The sequence below is a fragment of the Abramis brama genome (genome assembly GCF_963993115.1).
Source record: "Abramis brama genome assembly, chromosome: 14".
In the NCBI taxonomy this organism is placed as follows: domain Eukaryota; kingdom Metazoa; phylum Chordata; class Actinopteri; order Cypriniformes; family Leuciscidae; genus Abramis; species Abramis brama.
In genome coordinates, this window is record NC_139976.1 from 7,439,065 (window position 1) to 7,458,674 (window position 19,610).

A 19,610-nucleotide genomic window follows, 5' to 3' on the forward strand; every position below is an offset into this window, starting at 1 on the left:
CAAGAGAACTGGACACAGTCCATCAGAATAGAAGATTTACAATGAGAACATTCACACTCTCAAAACACATTTTTATCATTCACTGATTCCATACCAAAACATATAACATCTAACAGAGTTGTACACAGCATATACAACCAATCAAGAAAGAGTTTGGAATGATATTTTGAACTGAATTGGCCATACATTCTGGGAAAGTGTTATTCCACCCTTGACTAGAAAAGTGAATTTATTAATTAACGAAATATTTAAATCAATTTCAAGTACAATCATCTATTGTTGTTTCGTTCAAACTGTCTGTTAGGGCTACAAACCTTCAAACTTAAGAGTCTCAAAACTTTCAAACAAGACTTTATCAAGGCAATAGTAAAATTATTGTTATATGAATATCTTCCTTACATTCACTGTAACCTCATTTCAAATTTAATTCACATTCAATTAGTCAATTCTGATTTGTGTTCACTGTATATTAGCCTAAAGCCACACTGTCTTCATGCAACAGCTTGAATACAAGAGCTCAACATTAATCTCGGGCCAAAGTCGTGATCAGACATAGAGATAATCAAGAGTATGGCGAGAAGGTCTCACATGCTGCTAGAGAACTCTTCAGCGCACACACTGCAATCCTCTTCAACCTAAAAAACCCCACCTTGCCTGATTAAGATGGGGGGAAAGGAGAAAGCGAGAGAAAGATCAGACGATGTGTCCCTAATAAGCCTCTGGGTCTGTATACACGAGTTGAGAAGCATTTGTTGATGTTATAAATTACAATTACAAACTTGATGTTATAAAACTTTTAAAATCAACTTTTCATTCTTACCGTTTAAATGAAGAAAGAGCCTTAATAAAAAAAGACTTTGTCATAGATAAAGATAGGAGTCTTAATAAAACCTTTGAGTGGAAAACTACAACTGTATATTGGTTGTAATGGCCCCCTGTATATGGCCAATGGCACTGTATTCCAGTGATGGACATTAACAGAGCAGGCCAGGGTACGTACACCATAAAACACAAATGCGGAGAGTCAACCTGTAAAAGAGCTGAATCTAACAGTTGGCATTTTCCCCAGGAGCGCTGCGCCTAAATCTTGTCTGTTGAAGGCTGGTTTTGTTTGGAGAACTATTTCTCGGCCCAGCTCTGAGCCTATTCAAACAGAAAGCCTGTAAAAGACACTATTTTGTGAGACTCTTCCCTCAACCCTCACTGGCCCTAAAGTTATTATCCTCCCTCCAAAAATAAGCCTAGAAAACAACAACCCCGGCCGTCGAATGCAAAGCTTGAGAACACTTGGAGAAAGGACCCAGGGAGCGGTAAGTGCTTTGAAAGCCCATAACCATAATTATACCGGAGATGAATATCTTTGATCCGTGTGGAGCGGTGGGGTGGCAAGAGCGACGCCATGAGGGAGGTTCTTTCTGCTAATTCGCTTTTTCCGTTATAGGACTCAAGGTGAGAGCAATTTGAATGACCTTACGGACACACAAGGAGAAAGATGGCAGAAACTGAATACAGAAGGGCCAAAGCGGCGGCTTTGTTGTGCACAATGGAGGGAATTTGCCACGTTATCAGGTACGAGCTCGGATGAATGCAGGGCTTTGTTTACCCGCCAAGGTCTTTTAAGGGAAACTCTGAGGTCTATTCTTCCTCTCACTTCTTTCTTTTCTTTGTAGAGGGAACGGTGTCCAAGCCACCTGTGCTAACCTAAAAGAGATGCATCATGGGTAAATATTGTACTATCAATACAGATTTTTCAAGAGCCAATGGTTAGTCTACAAATGAACCTGTGTAACAAGTGCATTTGATCAGAATAACTAGCTGTTTTTGTTAGAGCGCATCCTAAGAAGACCCTACATCCTTCAAGTCCATCAGCACTTACGTTCTTTCGTGAAAGGGGGACGAGTAAAGGAAAAGGAACAATGGCCTTGACCTTGTCTGTGGGTTGTCATGGTGACAGGGCACAGCCCACTGCTGGTGGGATTGAGGGGGAAATCAGACACGCTAGTGAGCAGAACAGTTAACGGCCTTTAAAAACAACGGGAGACACATCCAACAACACATCCAAGTCTCATTCACTGCCAGTGTGTTGTCTGAGTGTGTAATTACGGTCACAGTGATTTTTGGACTTCCTGCAACACTTCCTGCTGCCAGTTTCTGTCAGTTATGCACAATACTGTACCTTTTACATGACGCATCAAACCAGCAGAATTTATGACAAATGCTGAGAAGTTTAAGACACTCAAAGTGATGACAAGTAGGGCTGTGCGATATAGCTATAAAAAAAAATATATATATATATATATACAGTATATGGGCACAAGGAAGAATCATATTGAATCATTTATATGCAACAAAATATAGCATAAACAGCAGTGATGTTAAAAGTTTGTGGTCAGTAATTTTTATGTTTTTGAAAGATATATCTTATGCTCGTCACCAACTTGGTTACTCGAATTTGCTTGATCAAACATACATTAAAAACAGTAATATTGTTAAATATTTTTACAATTTAAAATGACTATTTTCTAAAAAGTAATTTATTTGTGATGAAGCTGAATTTTCAGCATAATTTCTCCATTCTTCAGTGTCACATGATCCTTCAGAAATCATGATTTGGTGCTTAAGAAACATTTCTTATTATAAATGTTGTGCTGCTTAATATTTTTGTAGAAAGTGTAAACTGTGATCCTTTTTTCACAATTCCTTGATGCATAGAAATGTATGTATTTGAAATAGAAACATTATAAATGTCTTTACTATCACTTTTAAACTTCTAATCCTTACTGAATAAAAGTAATAAAATAAACACTTCTGTTATTTTAATTATTTTATACTTTTACTAAAACTTCATAATTGAACATTTTTTAATTCAGTGAATATTAATAGCACTTCAGCACTTCACTTCAGATGGAATCAAACAATTAATTTACAATCAATACATAACTGTTGAGAGAAAGTTTACCTTTAACATTTTACATTAACATTTCTATTCGGTCAAAAAGAATCAAAAAAATACACAGCTCGTGTGACACATCAGGCTAAACACAGAAAAACAAAACCGTCTCACCAATAACAAGCAGCAGAACAATAAAGCTGAAGATGAAGCTTTAATCGCTTCTGCTTCATAATGAGCTTATGCGATTATAAGAGAGTTATGGCTCATGTCACAGGCGGTCGTCAATGTTTATCTGCATTCTGAGGTTTAGTAGAGGGATGCTTTGATTAACATTAACATACATCCAACTTTTATTAAAAAAGCGTAATGCAGGGTTGTCAAACATACCGGTACCGGTACAGCCTTAGTGATTATAAAGGGAGGCTCTTCTCTTGCTTTCTGTTTATTACGAATTCACAATCTGGATACAAGTTTAGTTTTTCATTCTGCTAAGTACACTGCAAAGTTTCTGGATTGACAACTGTATTTCAATGCGTGATTGAATCAGAAACTGCGATGATTGACAGTGAAAACCAATGGACAAGACAAAACGGGAAACAAAATTACTTAATTCAACAGTTTTTGCTCTGGTACCGAGACGAACCACAAAATGTTACTGGTACTGGTACTACTGACTACTCAAATGTTGGTATCGTGACAACCCTAGTGTAATGCTACTGAAGTCGCTGTGTAGACCGACAAGGTGCCGAGTTGCCTAATTGATATGTATCATCAATGTATAATGACACACAGGTAAGGAGAGGTTACGGCAAGGTTCTGCCTCCTGATCATGTGTTTATGTATGAATGAGAGTCTCGCACGAACCAATCGGTATACAGTGTATGTCTGGTAACACACAGACGTCATTGCAAGCACCTTACCTTAAGGAGAACGGAGTGCGTTGGTGTCTTGGTAAATTATTTAAACCACACACTAATGCTGACCCACACACTAATGTGGAGAGGTTAATGAATACCAATTTGTCCAAGTCTATTGCTATGTCATAATAGAGAATTAGCACAGGATTTGCACAAGCAATCCAGATGACATTAAATCAAGCGCTTGTACTTGACTAATGAAAGAAGCCAATGCACATGTATTAGCTATGTGAACATTATGCACCCATCAGATTTATCTTTGAATGACATGTTGGCACCAACACTGGCATGATCCTACAGCCGTCAGGTGGTTGGAAGTACAGAAGAGCAGATGGCTGCTGTCTAAGCCACCCAAAGCCCCTGTCGGTGAGCTCATCCTCTTAAGGTTTACTCTTCCACGAGTGTCTGCCATCAAGGGAAGAAAACAACATTGACAACACTAGTAAAAACACGCCTACGCCTACTCGTAGATGGTGCTGCCATATGGCGTGTTGGGCACAAACAGATAAGAAGGGTGCTTAGTTTGATTTGTCAGCGAATTTGGATAATTACTTATTAGCTTAGACCAGCACGAACTGGTCTTGCTGGTCACCAGCAAACATGCGTGTGTGAATTTGAGCGTGTGTATACTGGCAGTCTTGTTCTCTCTTTCCTATTTAGGGGGATGGCTGCACAAACAATGCACAGCATCAAAACCTTTCTCTCTATGCTACTAATCCCATCAGCCCTTGTATAACCAGTTTGCATTGTTAAGTCCAAGTGCTTGAACGTAAACATGACCTCCATGATGGACCTCAACGTTAGACACTCAACAACATCAATGACAACCAGTGGCCACAGAGGACAACCATTTCAAGTTAGCATCTAGCAACCACCAACAACTTGCTAACATGCTACAGTACATTGCAGGTAAATACAACAACATAATGTGTTTTGAAGACAATACCATCATGCATTGAAACATAGTGGATTAAAAAAAAAAACATAAAAGAAAATTTCATTTTGAAATTGAATTAATTATTTAAATATCAAAACATATTCATATAAATGTATTCATATAGTTAAAGTGTAATATATAACCCAATATTTGTAGGTGTTACTGTTGTGTATTTCTGTGACTGTTAGAGTATCATTAGCACAGCGAATTCTAATGAAATCTGTCATATAATTAGCATCAAGTTCTGCTAAAAGTATTTACATTTATTCTTTTTCCAGATAATTTTAACCAAAGCAACATATATTCACATGATCCAGTCATACATTTCAAATGGATCAATCCTTGGTATTGCTAGAGTCACGCTCTATGAATTTCAGTAGCACTTTATATTCTTCTAAGTTTAACTCAAATTAATGTCACCCTGTCTGACATCTGCCAGCAAATACAACAATAATTATAACTATTAATCAATCCAAGCTCAGATTTAAATGGGTTCAAATAATTATAATGATATCCTGCTGTTGCAGACGTGGGTACCGTAAATGAAATGTCATGCTGTCCTGAGGTCTCACAGCATTGGCTAATTGTCATTGTGACTCAGACCCTTGAGATTGAATATGTGACTGTACTCGCCTCATTCACTAACACTGGGCCTATTTACCCATAACAGCAGGTTAGCATATGTGCATTACAGCTCTAGAGACACTTAAACTAGCCTGTGGATAACATTGACATAGTCATTGTCTAATTTTAGAACAAGACTTCTGTTGGACATTGTCATCACCATCTAAGCCTGTCTTATATAAAATGTAGCCTAAACATTATATTTTTAAATCCACAAATGCATTAATAGAAGTATGGTATCGTGCACTAGTCTTGCATAGCATAAACAGCAAATTTGGCCCTTCATCACATTTTATTCTGGCCAGGCCAAAAACCGCCCACTTAGACAGGAAGAGACTGCCTGTGCCTGACCTACAAATCATGCATACCTGATAAAAGTTTTTTTTTTTTTACTGAATAATGTGAGTGCTGGACTTATTAAAGTAATGCTTTTTTCAGAACCTGGATTTTAATAGCTTGACTGAAAACAACAGATATCTACCACAATTAACACATAAAGACCACAAAGCAAATCTATACTGATTACACAAAATGTACTCAATGGGTACACATATAGGCAATCGTCTTTCCAAAAATGTTGAGGCAGTTATGCATATTCTTCATGCGGTGCTGTCCTTGTGCCACACAGACACACACACACACACACACACACACACACATACACACACACAATAACTGATTGATCTGTCTCCTCTGACCTGGTCATCCACTTTGTGGGCTATAATGGTGGCTCCTTCCTCCAGTTCAGCATCACTCAATGGCCGAACTCGCAGGGCCACCTGGAAAATAAGAAAGAAAGGTAATGCTCTGGCCTCAGAAAGTATTTGAACCCAAAAGCTACACTTAAAATGTATGAATGTCATTGCATTCAATAAAATATTACATCAAATGCCATTTATTTAAAACACACACACCAAAATCCAACAACAAGACGACATTGAGGAAAAATAAATTAGCACAAGCACACTTTCCAGGTAAATATAAAAAAAAAAAATGTGTTGTTTTTTTCATATATATTTATATATATATTATCGTTGTTTTAAATGATAAAATAATTGATATACTGTTCATAAAAAGACTTAGAGAACACTTTCTAGATGTTGAGTAATGTTTTGTGTCTAATGCAGTGAAATTAATACAAATTTAACAGCATGTGGCTTAATGGTCACTCTATATAATATAATCTTTATGTATCCTTGGGAAATAATAGATAGTAGCAGCAGGATACAATTATCTAATGCGAGTACAATTTTCGGTAACACTTTATTTTACAGTGTCTTTGTTACATTTGTTACATGTAGTTACTATAGTAATAACTATAAATGATGCATAATTACATGTAACTAACCCTAAACCAAACCAAAACCTATAGTAAGTACATGTAGTTACTTAATATCATTCAGTACTTAAATGTATAATTACAGTGTAACAAAGACACCTTAAAATAAAGTGTAACCCAATTTTCACATTAATTTGTATTTCAAGGACATTTCTCATAAACATCTCTGTTTGAGTCAGCAGGAAAATGCATCTGTCCACAACTGAAATAAACACTGAAGGGCAATGGTGCAGCGCAATCTAGGTAGTTAATTATGCAGTATGAATATTATGGCTGGAGGCTATTCTTGCTTGTAGAGCAATAAATGCTGTCTGATTTAATATGCTTAATGGGATGCGGCTAAACCTGTTCTGTTATTGTATCTTGTATCTGTATCTGTAGTTGTTTGCTTTCAGCGAATACTTGCATAAAGCCACAGAAAATTTCTCCACCTAAATATAGGCCACAGATTTACAGAGCAGCAGTAGTTGTTTTCCATTATTATTGATTTGATAATAATAGAGAATCTGGACTAAATGTACAAAACTGTCCCACATTTTCATTCCTTAAAGCACTGAAATGATGTCTTACAGTGGAAGAAGAGAAAGGGAACTTAAACTGCACTGTGAATTATTGAGAGAGGGGGCAAAAGATCACTAGAAAACAGGTATTAAGCTCTCAGAGAATCTAAATATAACAAGTGTAGACTGTCAGATTGAAATCAGTCCTGGGGTTTTAAGTGGACAGGCTGTCAGAGAATGAAATGTAGATTTTATTCAATTCTATAGTCACTTGTTTGTTTCTATATATACATTTGTGTATATTCAATAATGTATGTCTACCACACATTTGCATGAGGTATGCATACTATGCATAGTTAATGCATAATGCATGCATTAACTCTTTTTTTTAACAACATCGATTCAAGACATTAGGTTAAGATTGTAGTAAATGAAAATAATATATTTCTAAGTTTCTATAACTGGTCACCATATCTATTAAGTCATATCTATTGCCTCAGTAGATCATTGTAAATGGTCATGTGGTGTAATACATAAATACGTTTAAAAATAGTTAAAGTAAGTACAAATACTTTATATAGTCTCTCAATATAAGCTAAAAAAAAAAAAAAAAACTATATAATCCAATGTTGTAAACAGTTGTGCTGCTTAATATTTTTTTCTATAACCTGTGATACTTTTTTCAGGATTCTATGATGAATAAAAAGTAAAAAAAAAAGAACAGCATTTGTGTAAAATATAAATCTTTTGTAACAATCGACACTACCATTCAAAAGTTCGGGGTCAGTACAAAAGTGTGGGTTTAAATAAATGAATACTTTTATTCAGCAAGGACGTGTTAAATTGACAAAAAGTCAAAGTAAAGATTTATATTGTTAGCAAAGATTTATATTTTGAATAAATGCTGTTCTTTTTAACTTTTTATTCATCAATAAATCCTGAAAAAAGTATCACATGTTCCATAATAAATATTAAGCAGCATAACTGTTTCCAAGACTGGAGTAATGGCTGATGAAAATTCAGCTTTGTATCACAAAAATACATTATAATTTAAAGTATATTAAAACAGAAAACCATTATTTTAAATTGTAATAATAGTTAACCATATAACAGTTATGGTATTTTGATCAAATAAATGAAGGCTTGATGAATATAAGAGACTTCTTCTTTCCAAACTTTTGACCTGTACTGTATAGGCCTAAACAATAACTTGCAGCACAGTCTAAAAACTGTAATGATAAAACATACACATAACATATAAGCCATGTTTCATAATAAACACACACACACACACACGCAAACTACACAAGTGTATCAGAATGCAATGCTATACCCTACATACAATAGCTTACATAATAATATACACATATTATTATTATTATTATAGGTTGAAAAATGTATAAAACAACAGCTGAACACATACGACCACAATATGTACAGTAAATACAGACTCTACATGGGATAATCTACATGAATACACAGCCTACACATTTTTGGCTGAACACAGTTTACAAACTCTAACGTTACTAGACAGAAGTGCAGGAAAATAAGAAGTCAGTGGACTTACTGTCAGCTGCTGATCCTTTGATTCCGCAGTGTCCTTCATCGTAATGTTTTGCGGGACGTTTATGTGTAAACTAAAACATGCGCGTCGCGTGAAGAAGAGAGCACAGACGCCGCGAGCTCATGGTTCATCTAACAGTTCACCTGCGCTTCTCTCTCTCTCGACGAGTATAGAAAACACACCGAACGATCAAACACGGGCCGTGGAGACCGTCAGGTCCATGTCTGAGCAGGATGTGTGTCTCTCCACCCACAGTAAACCCGTGAGTGAGCGTGTGTATGTGTCTGTGTGTGTTGTGTTTGTGATGTCCCTAGAGATGAGATGAGCAGTAGTGCAGTGCGCACTCGCTCGTCATCCACCGCGGCTGATGCTTCACTCAGGTGGGCAGGAATTCTCCGACTCTGAGGCAACAGCGAAACCTGCTGGTCAGGCCTGGAACTGCAGCTTCATTCCATACTGTCGCTTGATGTCAAATCTTTAAAGGGGTCATATAATGGTACATGCACTTTTAGAAGTTGATTGTACTGAAATGTGTGTTGGCAGTGCCTGTACACAACCATCATAAAATGATAAAAATCCATCCAGTGTTTTTTTTTTTTAATCTTCTTATATTTTTCCTCCTGTCTCAAATCAAGCTGTTCGATATTGTGACGTCACAATATCGACGCCCCTCCCACGATGGCTGATTGACAGCAGCGTTTCAAACACAGACCCACCCTCGCGCCCTCGTGAGCGAGCTGTCAATCATAGCACGCGCCGATCGGCGCGTTCATTGTTGATAGCTGGAGTGCTGAGCAGAATGGCGTCTAACGATTGTGGTGTTCTGTTCTTGGGTGTAATAACGAACACAGCAGTCATATTGATGATGTTTCTAAATCCGTACATCTGAAGACGCAGTGGCTGAGTTTGTTTTCGAAGGGAATATTCCCCACGATCAACGTCAATGCTGTCATGTTTGCCCGAATCATTTCACCAGACTCGAGACTGCTTTAACGTTACAAACGAGGGTCAGTATAAAGCTGTTTTTGCTAAGAAGCTGCTCCACAAAAAAGGATCAGTACCAACTATTCATGTTCCTGCTGAACCTCCAGAAGAACAAGTGAGTGTAACGTTTTATTGACCTTTATATTAATCTTTATATTAATCTTTGCAAATAGCTTGCAGGCTTCACGATGAATGTGGCTATTTTTACACTCAGGGTACATTATGGCATGTTTTCTATGTACGACGTTCTCAATATAATTCATAATCCCACGTTTATAATGAACAACGCGTTATGGTTTTTGTATTATTATTTTAAACGGTGTACGCACAGAACAGAGGGGCGGGGTGAGCAAAGCTCATTATCATTTAAAGACACATGCACTGAAACGGCGTGCTGAAAACAGAGCTGTTTTTGACCAGGTAAAATGAGTGTTTTCTTACAATACTAATGAGAATTTTTAATTAAAGTATATTACAAACTTTTAATTTAGACCCTAAAGAATCATATTAGCTTGTACAAAAATGACATTATATGACCCCTTTAACATTTTAATTCGATAAATTAAAGTATTAATTAATAATATATATATATATATATATATATATATATATATATATATATATATATATATATATTCATTAATAATAATATATAAATAATAATATTATGTATTAATATAAACAAATTGTACGGGAGTTATATAATTTTATTTTATATAAGGTTACATTTTTTAAATAATTATAACACAGTTCACTGTTTTTTTACGTTATATTTATAATTCTAGAATGTCAGCCTTTTATTAAGACTTAGTTTTATCATAACCCAGAACGTTTCTATGACCCTGACATCCATTTATTTTTCTTAATTCTCCACAAATTACAAATTTTACAAATAAAACTAATACTACTACTAATAAAAATATTATTATTATTTCAGAACTGGAAATAGTATTCATAATAGAATAGATACTCTCAAGGTAGTGACACAAATTATGGAAATTTGTAAATATTTTATTACAAAAATGATGTCGTTATTATAACAGTTTTACAGCTCTTCCATTTCAGACAACATAATCTGGTGCTGTTTTGAGGATATAAAACATGAGTGTAAAATCAGAAACAACACTGACAAGTGTTGGACTAATTGCAACAATCATGCATATTTAAATAAAATGTAATTATCCAACACAATGTATTTAATTAGACACTTTATGATATAACATAAGAACAGTCAGCTGCATTTATTCCTTATAGTGAATTCTTAATGCACATTCCTGCAAGTCGTCATGTTTGTTTGTATAGCACTTTTCACAATACATATAATTTCAAAGCATAGTCCCTGAACAATTCATCAGTGCACATTTTCTCAAAATTCAAACTTTTCAAACCTCGGAATGACCGCCTGACTCCATTCTGGTATGTAACACCCACTTTACACAATCCAGTCAATTCATGATAAATAAATTCTATGATATTATATTTTTTTCTCATTGAATATCCATTGAAATACATCACATTATGAAAGTAAAATGGGATATGAACAGCGTTTCAGTGTGAGACCCGTGGAAACCAGTTGCATAAACCTAGCCGCTAAGTTAAGACTTAAGAACTAGCCTGACCAACAAGTAATTAGTTTGGGCTAATCAGATTCAAATCAGACCAATCTACCTCTTTATATGACTGGCTTGATGACTAACTTATAAGACTAGTCTAAGCACAGTTGATGCAAGCAGCCTCAGCTCTGTGTTCACAGTCTACAGAGAGATTTCTCTTCTTGTAAAGGAAGCGACACCATTCGTTTCATGCTCCTCCTGGAAATCTTTCTCTTCACACACACCTTTCTCCTGCAGGGAATGAAAAACAAATCATCTTAGAAAAGACAGATCAGAAACTATGCGACCAGACAAAATTCATTTCCTGCAGAAATCACATGAGACACTAAAAACAAACCTAATTATAAACCCCTCTTTATTTTCAAATAACTTAGGTCCTTGAAAAGGCCAAAACCATTAATCACATGAGCCTTTGAGTAGATGGGCCTATAGCAATACACTTCTGATGGTCTCACAAGCTCAAATGCCTCCTCACCAATCACGGGGGAGCATAAAGCATTCTGGTTACAGACAAAGTAGACTTTATTGATTTTTCTTTCTTTGTCTTTCACAATAGAGCGTTTTCACCCCAGCTAACAGGGTTATATATAGCGTTCAGGACCCTTATCTTATTGGAGCAACAGTCCAAACATGGGGTACAATTTGTTTAAGCTCCACAAAGGGGGGCAGTTTCATTCGACAGGCCGTTCTGAAACACACACATATGACAACACCCATCAAAAACACACAGATGTGTGTTTAAAAACCTCGATTAAAGCTTTCAGACGCCAGACCTGAAGCTCAAAAACATAAAATCATAAACATGTTAGAAGCAGAACATCCTTGACCATATCTCTTTCTTTCTCCTCATTCCTCTCTTTCGTCTTCTCGGCTTCCAACATGTGGAAGAACTCCGTCTCTGCACGGGCCACCAGCTCCTCAGTGCTCTCCTCCCCATCCGCCTCTTTGGCCTCGTCCTCACGGCTCTGCTCGGAGCGGCTGCGTTCCTTCAGGCGCATCTCTCTGTGCCGAGCTTCCAGAATCTTCTCCCGCTTGGTCTCGCGTTCAAACATCTGCAAAAATCAAGGGAAAAGACACCCCACAAGTCCAGTCTATGACAGATGGATGTACAGTAAATACAAAATTATTTTTACACCCATTTTTTCTTTCCCCTAGGATAATTATTGAAAATACTTTAAAAAAGAGCAATCATTCTAGTTGTTTTTATATTACAGATTTTGGTTATACTTTATTTTAAGGTGTCATTGTTGCAATGTAATTATACATTTAAGTACTGAGTAATATTAATTAACAACATGTACTTACTATAGGGTTAGGGTATGATTAGGATTTGATTGAGGGTTTAGTTGCATGTAATTCTGCATAATTTACTGTTATTACTATGGTAAGTACATGTAACATATGTAACAAGGACACTGCAAAATAAAGTTTTACCCAGATTTTAATAGCTTTAAACTTTTAAACTATCTACAATAAAAAATTTTTTTTTAAAATTAAAAAAAAAAAAAAAAAAAAAAAAAAAAATATATATATATATATATATATAAAGTTGTATCTGTTAACATTAGTTAATGCACTGTGAACTACATGAACATTTTTATTAACTAACATTACCAAAGGTTAATAAATGAGAATATAGAATATATTAATAATAAGAAGAATATATTGCTCAAGGTTAGTTCATGTTGGTTAATGCATTAACTAATGTTAACAAACGAAACCTTATTGTAAAGTGTTACCAAGACCAAGACTAAATGTTGTTCTTTTGATCTTTCTCTTCATCAAATAATCTAAATTAATGTGTCATGGGTTTATCAAGCAGCACAGCTGTTTTGATAATAATAAGAAATGTTTCTTCATATTAGAATGATTTCTGAAGAATCATGTGACACTGAAGACTGGAGTAATGATGCTTTGCCATCACTTGAATAAATTACCTTTTAATATTACAACATTACTTTACAGTATTTTTTATCAAATGAATGCAGGCTTTGTAAGCATAAGAGACTTCGTTCAAAAACATGAACAAACCTTACGTGTTCAGGTGTGTTTGTGTCTCACCTCTGAGACCAGGGCTTTCTCGTTCTTCTGCAGTGTGCACAGGCCTGATGAAATCTCCAGCAGTGTGGTGGTTCCCAGCTGAGAGCCACAGCCCAGGTAACGGCCGTTATCTTGCACCCGGATGCTGTACAGGGCTTCATCACAAACCTGTGTGAGAGAAAAAACATACACACATTGGGAATATTTCCTCAAACAGATAACGCTGAAATGTTGAACTGTGAGATGGTTTCAGTACAAGGAGGAGACACTAAGCACCAACTTTGAGGCTGAGAGTGGGGTCGTTCTGTTTAAACAAGATGTCCCACACGTCCAGGGTGCCGTCCATCTTTACTGTGAAGAAGACTGAGGGTCTGACTGGACTCCAACAGCCATCTAACAGATGAGCCATGTGATACCTGGAGAAATAATAGATTAGAATTACTGGCACCTGTGCAAGTTTTACCAAACATCTAAACTAATAATTTGGGGTCGGCAAGATTATTATTATTTTTTTATGTTTTTGAAAGAAATATCACCAAGCTCACAAAGGCTGCATTTATTTGATAAAAAAATACAGTAAAAACAGCAGGGTTATTATGATAACTAAAACTAAAACCATAAGATGTTAACTGAAAAAATAAAAAAAATAAAAATAATAATAAATAAATATATATATATATATTATTTTTTTATATATATATATATTTCAGCTAGTTGCCACAATAAAAATGAATACTAAAATATTATAAATAATAAAAAAAAACATAAAAACTTAAACTGAAATTAAAATGAAAATGGAAATATAAACATAAAATCTAATTCAAAATAATACAAATTATACCAGTATCTCAATGACACTAAAATAAAACTGAGAAACAATCATATTGTGAAATATTATTACAATTTAAAATAACTGTTTTCTAATTTAGCTTATGTTTTAATTCCTTAGATGTCAAAGCTGAATTTTCAGCATCATTACTCCAGTCTTCAGTCACATGATCCTTCAGAAATTACTCTAAAATGCTGATTTGATGCTCAAGAAACATTTCTTATTATTCTCAATGTTGAAAACAGTTGTGCTGCTGCTTAATATTTTTGTGGAAACTGTGATATTATAATTATTATTATTTTTTCAGAATTCTTTGCCGAATAGAAAGTTTTAATTACAGTATAAATAAAGAACAGTATTCATTTCAAAAGGAACTCTTCTGGAACAATGTAAAAGTCTTTACTGTTGCTTTTGATCAATTTAATGTGTTGTTGCTAAGGAGAAATATTAACTTCTTAAAAAAAAAATAATAATAATAATAAAAAAGTCTTACTGACCCCAAACTTTTGACTGGTAGTGTACATAAAACTGATATTTTCCCCAAAATTGAACAGAGAATTACTTTTGTAATGCTGTATTTGAACAACGAAACATAAGTTACTTGGTCCACATAATGGAGGACTCCTTGATGTCCTCTGACCAGATGCGCGCGGTCCAGTCAGCCACGGTCAGGAAGTTCTTAGGAAAAAACGGGTTCCTCTGCAGGGCGTAAATGGGACCAAGGTGTCCGCTGTATGTGCATACAATCTTCTCAGCTGGGGTTTTTGCTTTGCGATTGCATGAAACCACAAGACCCTGCTCTGTGCCCACCATGAACTTAGTAGGCTTGTGTAATCAAAAACAAAGGATGTTTAAGAACATCTGTTTCCACAAGGTTTCTTCTTGCACTGGGCCAAAAAAAATAAGAACTGGTCTTACCATAGTGGTCTCAAACTCCAGTGAAACTGCACCAAGGGCATTATCAAGATTCCACTTCTTACTGGGGTCCAGCACGAGTCTCTCAGTGGGCTCACTCAGCTTACGAATGTCCCACCACAGCACCTGGTGTCAGATGCATGAGTATATTTTATCTCTGAGGACTGCAATGCAAGTCTCAATGACATATTGTGTGGTTTATTTCTTTATTTTTGGACTTATGTGTCATTGCACACAGACCTGACCATCTGTAGAAGCTGAGAAGATGTCCATGCCTGTCTTCGACTGCAGCCAGATGACTTTGTAGACAGGATCTCTATGGCTGTGTTCGATGGTGGACATCTCTACTGGCTGGCTGCCTTTGCGTGTGTCCCAGTACGCTGGTAACAGGGTAAACAACACGGTGGTCATGCATCATTTTTACAAAAACAAACAAAGACATTTGTGTAAAATTACACAATGACATCTACAGATGCCATTCCAAAGTACATACTAATTTCAACTATGCATTCAATGCCAAAGGCAATTAGTTCAGCCATTGGACTTTACAAAACACACACATCCATCAAACACTACTCAGACAAGGTCAAAGATACTTTTTTCCCATTAACCATAATTTATTGAGAACTAAAAATGCCCAGAGCGACTGAGGCCAATCTAATTAAGCCACTGAAAGAGTTCATATGGTCATAAGTGTTTTGGTAGCTGGAATAGAAAAATTCAGGCGCTAAAACCTACCAATTTGTCCATTGTAGCTTCCCCCAACGAGAATGTGTGAATCTTTTGGGTTGTACTCCAGACAAACAAGTGGACATACAGGTTTCAGGGTCATCTCAGGTTTATTGTGATTTTCTGAAGGTGAAAAGATTTTTTTTTTTCAATATTGTTTGTCCTTTCTAAGTGTGGCGACTCATTTATATCACAGAAAAATGCTGTTTTTTTTATGGCATACCAATGTCCCATATGTAGGAGTCGAAGCTCATGTCATCGGGGGCTTTCTGAAACTCCAGGGAAGAGTAGGCGACAGCAAGTTTATGGTTACCATCGGGGTGCCAGGATAAACTTGTGGCTGTGCGCTTCACTTCATTTGGGTCTCTAGAAAAACGCACAGATACCCGAATTATTAAGTACTATATGACTCAATAGTAATGTCTCTTAAGTTTTGTACAGTTGAACAGTAGTGTGTGTGTAAGCTCAAATGTGCTGCTTAACTCAAGAATGAACCTCACTGGTTCTCGCACGTTAAGCGAGGATGCTTGAGCTTCCGTTTACCACAACTAATGTGTGAGTTGATGAATGTTTAAATGTGAATAAAAGCCTAAAATCAATCTGTTCATCATATAAAGCGATCGTGTCTCTTCAGAAAATTTGGACTAAACCGCTCAATTCATATGGATTATTTTTAAGATCTCTTTATGAACTTTTTGAAGCATCAAAGTCATAGTTGCATAGCTGTCAATGGAAGGACAGAAAGCTCTCATATTTCATCAAAGACCTTCATTTGTGTTTCGAAGATGAACGAAAGTGGAACAACATGAGGGTGAGTAATGACAGAATTTTCTTTTTTGGGTGAACTATCCCTTTAAGAAACATTTCTACTTATATATAAATGTTTAAGTGAGCACAGTATTTACCCAAAAAGGCCTAAAAATCTGTTGAAAAGAGAAAATGTTTTATTCATTCACAAAACTTGTGCAAGTGACCTGGCTGATATTGCTCTTATCAGTGTGGTCACCTGAAGACATTGATTGTCTTCGCTGATGGCTCTTCCTCTGATTCCTCCACCACCTCTTCCTCGACTTCATCATCAAAAAAGTCCTGGTAGATGTTAATGGCGTTGTTCTGCTTGCTACAGTGTTCCATGAGCTGCAATGGGCAAAAGTGGAAACTCTTTGTTTTAATAAAGAAGTCAAAAACATGTCTTCTTCTGAGAGGAAGCTCGCAATACAGGTTTAAATATAAGCCCAGCACATAATTTCTCGTCTCAAATATAATAATTCATGGTTAATTTAAGGCACGCACACCAGCAATCTGCATAATCGTGTTCTGATAGTGTTCATCCTTCTCCACTTTCTTCCTGTAGCGGATGGTCGCCTCCACGTCCTCTGGATTGAGATCTTTCGGCCACCCTCCTTCCACATGGTTTATTCCTCGTGACTCTGATTCAAAGCGCTCTGTGTTCACCTAAACAGGATAAGAATTTCATGTCAATTCTGACTATGATTGAAACTAATTTCTATATGAAAATATTGTAACTCTAATATTACATTTTCTGAATGTACAGTTGTTTAAAAAAAAAAAAAAACAGGATCAGGATCTTGTGTTCATGGGATTTGTTGCTGTTAAACGCTGGTCTCACCTCATGCTCTGACATTTCCTCTGCGCACTGCATGGAGACATTACACGGATCTCTCACGGTGAAGTTTGCAGCGAGGGAAGGGTCAGGCAGAATGTCCACATGCAGCTCAGCCGGACGGTCTGAAAAGTTACACTGGCGGCCAAACTCACTGCGCTTTTTTGTGTACACGTACACAATCTCCATCTTAGCTAAAGGTAAGAAAAGTTACAAGATTTTCATGATCAAATGTGCATTTGTATACATTTTAACAAATTGTGGGTTAAAAATTATAGGGTAAATGTTTTGTTTTCACTAGTTAATTTTCAATGTCCAGTGGGGTGACAAATTAATAAAAAAAATATATATACTAATATGCCTTACATTTCCTCAATTAGCTGAAATAGTTTGAGAGGAATTATAGTATGTCACACCCACTTACTGATGACAAAACCAAGCTGGTGGTTATTATTATTATTATTATAATACAAATGACACCAATTAATGTAGCCATGAATGTTTCTATAATTATTATACATAAAGATTTAATATTTTTGGATTAAATTAGTTTTGGAGTAATTATATGTCACACCCACTTACTGATGAGAAAATCAAGCTGAAACTCTGAAAACAAACATTTTATGTTGCAATGATGAAAACACTTAAATGTTTTACAGTGAAGTATTTTAGATTATAATACTAAGCTGGTCACCAAAGATTACCTTACTAAACTAGACAAAAAAACGAAATAAAATCTGATCAGCATCATTTATGATAGGAGCACCTCACCTCCCTCTCTTTCCTTTTCTGTAGTTGTAGTAACGTTTTGCTAAGTTACAAAAACACAATTTCTGAAAAATGTTTAAAAAAAAAAATTCTTGGGATTTTTTTCTCTATTATATCATTTTGAAAGTATTATGGGAACGTTACTTTTAAATGTATCTTGTGTACGTTTAAAAGAACATTAATCGAACGCCCAACTAAAATGCTTCAGAAAAACGTTCCATGACATTTTTGTGCTAATGTTTTGATGACGTTACAGAACTTTAAACGAACGTTCTATTGGCGTTGCTAGAAGAACTTTAGTTCTTAACCTTGAGAGAACCTTGCCAGAGAATGTTAGCCAAAGTTCTGAGTGAGAACGTCTCCTGTGTCAGCTGGGTTAACGTTACTGTTACTGTTAGGGAAGTCCAACCAAACATCAGCACACCCATATCATAAGGTCTAAAGCTGTGTCAAAAGTTTTGGAAAGACTTCCAGAACAGTACACGTATCAGTATATGACAGGCAGCCTTTTAAAGTTAAACTCTTTCAAAATAAGACATATATTTAATATTACCTGATTTTGTGACGCTTTCTGGGTTTCGATGGTTTTAGTGGTTCACTGGTCTGTAGTTTACCGTAACCTAGCAGCGGTGGCGCAAGTGACGTCACGTTTGCATGCATACTTTTACTCTCTTTAATAGTGCTAATAATATCAATGGTAATAAATACTAATAGCAACTAATGCTACTTAGATTTGTAACTTACACGTAGATATAAATGCGCTATTTTATAATGTTTCACTCGCATATGAGATGAACATAGTTGACTGTTTTGTTTTACCTCAGGCTTTCTGCTCTTCTACTGAAGTTCGACAACAGGGCCAGTAGAGAGCGCCATGTAACAACACTCATAGGGTTCAATGAGAAAAGCACCATTAAAACTATTTTTCAGGAATTATGCGGAACATAAGAGGGGTTAAATAAACAGTTTCAGTTTATTATTTCATTATCATTCATTTAGTTTTAAGCGAGGCATATTTGTGGCTAAATCTCAGCTGCCTTATTTAGTCCAAAAACAAATGTTAGCTATATAAGACAGATCTTACCATAACATTGAACTGTATTCACAGGACAAGATAGCCTATTATTAAAGTTGTCATGTAATAAAAATGTATTAACACTTGTAAAACGGTTTGATACTCTTGTACACCATCATTTACATTTTTTGTAGTTTTATAATCGTTTTGAGGTTTACATTTGCAAAGCCCCAAATAGTCCCAAATGGAAAGTAACATTTCCCCCCATTTAGTTTGAAAAACTGCCCCATTTGCCAAGCCATGTGCTTGTATATAAATG

At 35.8% G+C, this 19,610-nt stretch overlaps 2 protein-coding genes across 3 annotated transcripts in view; both read right to left on the minus strand.

The window, feature by feature from the left end:
* Positions 1 to 9,078, minus strand: part of kif19 (kinesin family member 19) — a 37,428-nt gene extending 28,350 nt beyond the window's left edge. For both annotated transcript variants that reach the window (XM_084134179.1, XM_084134178.1), the window contains exons 1-2: positions 8,778 to 9,078; positions 6,070 to 6,150 (exon numbers count right to left, since the gene is read on the minus strand). In XM_084134179.1, the coding sequence (XP_083990305.1) occupies positions 6,070 to 6,150; positions 8,778 to 8,816 (120 nt within the window). In that variant the 5' untranslated portion in view covers positions 8,817 to 9,078. The remainder of the gene's footprint in view (positions 1 to 6,069; positions 6,151 to 8,777) is intronic.
* A 1,716-nt stretch (positions 9,079 to 10,794) lies between these two features.
* dnai2b (dynein, axonemal, intermediate chain 2b) lies at positions 10,795 to 18,880 on the minus strand. Its single transcript, XM_084135643.1, has 13 exons — positions 18,830 to 18,880; positions 17,515 to 17,702; positions 17,178 to 17,339; positions 16,891 to 17,021; positions 16,108 to 16,250; positions 15,894 to 16,007; positions 15,396 to 15,535; positions 15,159 to 15,281; positions 14,842 to 15,065; positions 13,692 to 13,827; positions 13,433 to 13,579; positions 12,199 to 12,423; positions 10,795 to 11,602 (listed from the first exon to the last, which is right to left on the minus strand). Exons 2-13 carry the CDS (start codon positions 17,695 to 17,697, stop codon positions 11,513 to 11,515), a joined length of 1,818 nt encoding a protein of 605 aa, XP_083991769.1. The 5' UTR covers positions 17,698 to 17,702; positions 18,830 to 18,880; the 3' UTR covers positions 10,795 to 11,512.
* Between the last annotated feature and the right edge of the window lie 730 nt (positions 18,881 to 19,610).